This window comes from Lactuca saligna, chromosome 7, assembly GCF_052625555.1.
Source record: "Lactuca saligna cultivar CGN05327 chromosome 7, ASM5262555v1, whole genome shotgun sequence".
NCBI lineage: Eukaryota > Viridiplantae > Streptophyta > Magnoliopsida > Asterales > Asteraceae > Lactuca > Lactuca saligna.
In genome coordinates, this window is record NC_136423.1 from 118,057,107 (window position 1) to 118,064,059 (window position 6,953).

General features: G+C 32.7%; 1 protein-coding gene across 2 annotated transcripts; it reads left to right on the plus strand.

The window, feature by feature from the left end:
- Window positions 1-1,540: 1,540 nt before the first annotated feature.
- LOC145007545 (uncharacterized) lies at window positions 1,541-6,414 on the plus strand. Of its 2 annotated transcripts, none has more exons than XM_078966456.1 (4): window positions 1,541-1,598; window positions 2,380-4,915; window positions 4,986-5,708; window positions 6,090-6,414. In XM_078966456.1, the coding sequence occupies exons 2-4, from the start codon at window positions 2,420-2,422 to the stop codon at window positions 6,138-6,140; spliced, it is 3,270 nt and encodes a 1,089-aa protein (XP_078822582.1). In that variant the 5' UTR covers window positions 1,541-1,598; window positions 2,380-2,419; the 3' UTR covers window positions 6,141-6,414. The 2 variants fall into 2 exon arrangements, with proteins under 2 accessions (XP_078822582.1, XP_078822583.1); XM_078966457.1 differs by lacking the exon at window positions 1,541-1,598 and adding an exon at window positions 1,684-1,970.
- Window positions 6,415-6,953: the final 539 nt, after the last annotated feature.

The following is a 6,953-nucleotide window of genomic DNA, read 5'->3' on the forward strand; positions in this document are numbered from 1 at the left end:
CCGTCATTTCTTCCAAATCAAATCTGTAAATAAAGTCATGTATTAACAACTTAAATACTATATTCACAATCTAATAAAGCCTATCAATTCACTTATTTTGAATTTAATGCAAAACAATTATAAAAACTAGTGGATTCATATAAATTTATACAACAAAAAAATAAATATATTCATAACAAAATTAACACAAATTCTATACATAAATCATTCATATTTTAACACAAATTATAAAAAAATCACAGTAAAATGCAGTCAATTCACAATTTAAACAAAAAATGCATAGTTTAATGTAGTCAAGTCACATTTTTAAACATAAAAATCACAGTTTAATATAGTCAATTTCACAATTTAAATAAATATTCACAGCTTAATGTAGTTAATATAAGTTTAAAATACAAAAATTATAGCTTAATACATAAAATTCACAGCTTATTACAATAAATTTATAGTTAATACCAAAAATATAAATCAACAACCATAATATCAATTTGAAACTCTTGATACAGATAATTTATATTTTAGTATACAAAATTCACAGCTTAATATAACAAATTCACAATTTAAAACAAAATAAATTTATATTCACAGTCATATATTCAAATTTGAACTTATATTTATACATTAATATATGGATGCATTTCTATGTATTAAATTGTCAATTTAATATATGAAGTCGTGAATAAAACTGACAAGATAATACACAATTCACAGTTTAGTATATAAAATTCACTGCTTAATATAATAAATTCACAATTTAAGACAAAAAAATTATATTTACAACCATATTTTCAAATTAAAACTTATATTTATACGTTAATATATTTAAACATTTTTATGTATTAAATTGTGAATTTAATATATTAAGTAATGAATACACCTAGTAAATATATTTTATGTTTAACCACAACCAATTTAAAGAAATCTAACATTCTTTTAGCACTAAAAGAAATTAAAATTCAAATTATCCCTATTTTTGGAATAATAAAATATATACATTTGAGAAAGAAAATTCAATTCTAGTAACGTATTCACCAAATTTATAACGTGGTTAAACATCATTTTCAATCCGTTTAGATTTGATTGAAATCCACATATCAAATTGTCTTTAAACTAGTTATTCAAACGATCACAAATTTAGAAGCAAATGATACATGCAATTACAAAATTAAACTTTCAAATTTTCTTAATATTGAATGCTAAAGCTTTTTCGTATATTTCTCTTTAATTCAACATTGAAGACATGCATTAATAATCTATATTTAATGCTTTAAATCGTTTTTTATGTAGAAACTAGAAAGTATATATTACTACATATAATAACTATATATTTTATATTTTGTTTAATTTAAAAAAAAATGTATTTTATCATCCGGTTAATATCATAAAAGATTATATATATATATATATTTCAATTTTTTTCTATTTAATAATTTTAGCAGTATTTTTAAATTTTATCAGTTGGTTTTTGAGTTGTAGTTACTGTAATAAACTAAAGTGAGAGTTATGTTTTGTACTTACCGCGTTGATTGCATCTATATAAAGGAGCGGTAAACTCTTTATTTGGGCTTCGGATGCACCTTCTTCCTCTCCTTCTGCAGGTAACCAAATCCTTCTTACTTCTTCTTCTTCTCTATAACGACTCGAATCAATCTTTTCTTTGTGCTTGTTCATCGAAATTGTTCAACTTTTTGTAGCTTATATGCTAATTTATCCTTATATGGATTTTGCTGGATTGCTTTCCCCCCCTTTAATTACCATTTCTATACACGATTTCCCCTTTAAATGATTCTGCAACTACAGATGATTTCAAGCAAACGAATATCAGATGTGTAACTTTTGTGAACAGTATCGAATTTTTTCATGGAGTTGGTCAATTGAGTTGTAAGGTGGTTGGGATGATCTAGGGTTTTGATTTGACATAGAGACATCAATAGCAACGACTTAATTATGAAGTTTTAATAATTTTATTGGTAATTCTCCTTTTTTTTTTCATTTTCGTGCTGTTTATGATATACAATTTGAGTTTCTTTGATTCTGGAATTGGTTCTATTGTAACTCAAAGCAATTCATACTTTAAAATTACAAAAATCGAAATGATACTTGTTGATTTATGATATTAAATTGGATTTCATTAGGGTTCATATCAAGCTGTAAGTAACCTTTTTTGGATGATTCAAGGAAGGTTTAATGTAATATCCGATTTCCTTTTTTCAAAGATTGTTTTGCTAATATCCTCCAAATGAAGAGATTGTTAACAAGTAATGTGTAATTCACTTCTTTCCTCTTCGTCTGATCTCACTGAATACACCTAGGAGTCTAGATCTTCTCTGTAACAGATTATTCTACATATTCTGATATGTGTACTCTTATTTCATTCAGAGTGAGAGGTTGTTTGTGCTTATCTGCATTGCAAGAACAGATGACAAGAGGAAATGGTGTTGGTGTCAAGGGAAATAAGCGGAGAAAGATTCAACAAAGAGAGGAATCAGAGGAGTCAGATGAGGAATATAATGTGGCTGAAGATGAAGATAGTGATGAGTCAGATGAGTGCTATTCCTTAGATGGTGATGAATCAGAAGAGATATTAGCTGATTTTGGAAAGTCACGGAGGGTTGCTAGATCAAGAAACACCCGGAGGACTTCTGCAGGTAGGAAGGGGAATGAGATAGCAAAGCCTCGTAAGAGGAGAAGGGTTTCTTATACAGGTGATGATGATGAAGATGATGAAGATGATGAAGAGTTTATGTCTTTGGGTAAGAAAGCTAAACAGATAAAGAAACCTAGGGAAAAGAAGAGGGTTTCATATACAGAAGTGGATGATGATGAAGAGTTTATGTCTTTAGGTAGGGAAGCTAAGCGGAGGGAAAAGAAGAGAGTTTCGCATACAGAGGATGATGATGAGGACTTTGGAGAATTTATGTTTGCAAATAGAAACCAGAGAAAGAAGCCTCGGGAAAAGAAGAGGGTTTCTTATACGGAAGAAGATGATGATGATGATGCAGGATTTATGTCTTCGGGTAGGGAAAGTAGCCGGATAAAGAAGCCTGTGGAAAAAAAGAGGTTTTCATGTACAAAAGATGATGATGATGATGACTATGCAGAATTTGTGTCTTTGGGTAGAAAGAGAAACCAGAGACAGAAACCTAAGGAAAAGAAGAGGGTTTCGTATACAGAAGAGGATGATGATGATGATGATGCAGAATTTATGTCATCAGGTAGGGAAGGTAAACAGGTAAAGAAGCCTAGGGAAAAGAAGAAGGTTTCATATACAGAAGAGGATGATGATGTAGAGGACCATTTGGAATTCATGTCTTCAGGTAGAAAGAGAAGCCAGAGAAAGAAGTGTCATGAAGAGAAGAGGGTTTCGTATACAGAAGAGCTTGAGGATAATGATGATGCAGAATTTATGTCTTTGGGTAAGGAATGTAACCAAGTAAACAACCCTAGGGAAAAGAAGAGGGTTTCATGTGCAGAAGAGGATGTTGATGATGATCAGGACTATGCAGAATTCGAGTCTGAGGGTAGAAACCAGAGAAAGAATAGGGTTTCAGATACAGAAGAAGAAGAGGACTATGCAGAATTTGTGTCTACGGGTAGAAATAGAACCCAAAGAAAGAAGCTTCAAAAGAGGGTTTCGGATACAGAAGCAGATGATGATGATGATGATGCAGAATTCATGTCTTTGGATAGTGAAGCTAACAAGATAAAGAAGCCTATGGAATTGGAGAGGGTTTCATATACAGAAGTGGATGATGATGATGATCTTGGTAATGATGATGTTGGTGATGATGATGATGATGATGATGAAGAATTTATATCTTTAGGTAGGGAAGGTAAACAGATAAAGAATACAGTTGCATATACAGAAGAGTATGATGATGATGATGTTGAGGTTGATGGTAGGGAAGATAACCAGATAAAGAACCCTGAGGAAAAGAAAAGGGTTTTATATACAAAAGAGGGGAATCATGATGATGAGGGAGACTATGCAGGATTTGTCTCTTTGGGTAGAAAGAAGCCTCAAGAAAATGAGAGGGTTTCAGACACTGAAGATGATGATGATGATGATGGAGAGTTTATGTATCCAGGTGAGAAAGTACACCAGAAAAAGAATCTTCGTGAAAAGAGGAAGGTTTCATACACAGAAGATGATTCTGAGTTTATTCCCACAAGTAACAAGTCAAACCCAATAAACGAGCCTCAAGAAAAAAGTATGGTTTCATCTGAAGAAGACAATCAGGAAGAGGAAGATGAAAACGATGCAGAATTCAAGTTAAGCGAGAGTGATTTTCTTGATGATGAAGACGAAACACCAAAGATGAAAAAACCCGATAAACCACCACAAAAAAAGAGTATCCGTGGAAGACATAAAAAGACCAAAAAGACAAAAAAGCCCACACGACCAAAACAAAGAAACCCCCGAAAGGTAGCTTCTACCAAAGAGAAAAAGACCAAAAAACCCACACCGGAATCCGATTCAGATTTTGTCAGTGCTCCATCATCCGACCATGAATACACCATCTCAGAAGAAGAAAGAGAACAAATGAGAGAAGCAAGAGTATACTGTGCAAATCTAAGAGCTAAATTAAGAAGCTCCTCCTCCCAAAATCAAGAAGAAACCCAAAGAAAATACCCAATAAGAAAAGGTAAAGAAAAGCTAGAAGAAAACACAAAAGACGAAATAGGAAAACAAGTTTGTGGAATCTGTCTCTCAGAAGAAGCAAAAAGAACTGTTCGAGGTGTCCTAAATTGTTGTCGCCATTACTTCTGTTTCTCATGCATCATGGAATGGTCAAAAGTAGAATCCCGTTGCCCTTTATGTAAACAAAGATTTTCCACAATCACAAAAGCTGCAAAATCCGACACTGGATTTGACTCAAGAACAGTTGTCATCCCTGTTCCTGAATGTGACCAGGTTAGTAATCTAATTATTTTCTGTAAGGGTAAAATAGTCATTTACTAAAAGAATTGTTTGTTGTTGACAGGTATACGAGCCATCTGAAGAAGAGTTGAGGGGGTATCTTGACCCATACGAAAGTGTGATATGTACAGAGTGTCAACATGGAGGGGAAGATGCATTAATGTTGTTATGTGACATATGCGATTCATCTGCACATACTTTTTGTGTTGGTCTAGGAAGGGAGGTTCCGGAAGGAAATTGGTATTGTGACGGCTGTAGGCCGACTGTTTTCGGAACCTTAAACTCATCGGATCCTTTACCAACATCTTCATCCAGATCTCCCGTTCCCGGAGGTTTCGATTTAAACGAATTATATGTTCCCGAAACGCCCCTCACACAACAACAACAACAACAACAACCACAACAACAACAACAAACACGTGTTTTGGTTTTACCCGAATCTGGTGACTTTACCCCTGCAACTACTTTAAGAGATAGGAGAAGAATACATCGCCAAATACATCATCGGTTTTTGAATAATAACAGAATGAATAATGATTTTGTGAATCGAAATGGAGGAAGAAGTTCTTCTTCTTCTTCAGGGATTAGGTTGTTTGGGTCTCAACTTGATCAACCTCAAAGTCAAAGGGATGGTCATGTTGGTGTTGGTGCTGACGTGTCATTGGAAGGTGAACATGGTGGGCCCGGTTTGGGTTTGGGTTTTGATTCAAGATTGGGATTTGGACAACTCCACCCTTGTGCAAATAGGTCCAGCATTGGTTCTGATGCAACCCCGTCTTGTAGAGAGGTGAATGCAACAAAATACCATCATACTTCCATTTCTTTAAATAAGTTACATTTTTGGTTCTCAAGCTTAGCTGATTTTTTCAATTTTTGCCCCCCAAAACTTTTCTCTCGCTATTTTGGTCCTTATTTGAGGTTCTTGTAACATTTTTGGTCCGTATAAAATGTGACTGTTTTTCGTCTTTGAGTAAAGCTGATTTTTGCAATTTTGGTCCTAAAAAATCATTTTACGTGTCACAAGGACCAAAACGTTATAAAAAACTTGAAATAGGAACCAAAGTTGCAAGAGAACTTTTTGTGACCAAAACTGAAAAAATCAGCTATACTTAGGGACCAAAAGCATAAAATAGCTTTGCATACAGATGAAAATTTCATATTTTTGCAGGTTGTGGGACCCTCAAGAACATCGCAAGGCGGTTTTCATGCACCATATTAATTGACTATTATTATATACAGCTGTCAAAGCTCAAATTTACTTGAAATATTTTCAAAAGCTGTATAAAAAAAAAAACAACCATTATTTCCAAGTTTGATTACCCTCCTCAACCACCGAAATTCATTATTCTGTTTCTCATTTAACACCATTTATACAGGTCAACCATTTTGATAAATATCTGATGTGTACGTCGTGCTATGGAATTTGTACCTTGTCCTGAGTTTTATATTTATATTTTAATATGGAAAAGGCCTACCAATAATCCATCTCAAAAGTAGTTGTATCCTTGTGGCTATAATTGAGCAGTTGAAATTTGAAAAGTAATGAAATTTTATAAATATGGGTAATGATTGATGAATGTGACAATATTATTGGCCATGTTCATAAAGTTTTCTATGCTATTCTGTGCAATAAGGTTGGGCGCTATTGGAATAAGATAATGCGAGGGTACTTTTTTAGATTTTAAAAAGTAGTAAGGTGGTTATTAATTTATTCTATAGGTTTATATGAAAAGGTAAGTGATAAATTAATAGTTTGATAAATATATGTTTTAAAAAAAATACTTAAAACTGATTGAAATAAAGTTTAAGATCGTGGCGATTTTGGGTTGTTGCGTTTTAGAAGTTATAATCACAAAAATGAGAAAAAAATTGAGATATGACTCATAAATAAATAAATAAATTGTTGAAAAAAATAAACATAAATGGATGGTTTTACCATTTGACCATCTTTTTAATAATTTATTTTTGGATGAGCTCGTTTAGCGAAATTGCTTCTATATTGGTATCCATTACATATTTAAAACCAATAAAC

Coding starts and splice junctions, on each gene's coding strand:
- LOC145007545 (XM_078966456.1), top strand. CDS start 2,420: ATGACAAGAGGAAATGGTGTTGGTGTCAAGGGAAATAAGCGGAGAAAG. Junction 4,916..4,985: donor CTGTTCCTGAATGTGACCAG/GTTAGTAATCTA, acceptor TGTTGTTGACAG/GTATACGAGCCATCTGAAGA. Junction 5,709..6,089: donor CAACCCCGTCTTGTAGAGAG/GTGAATGCAACA, acceptor ATATTTTTGCAG/GTTGTGGGACCCTCAAGAAC.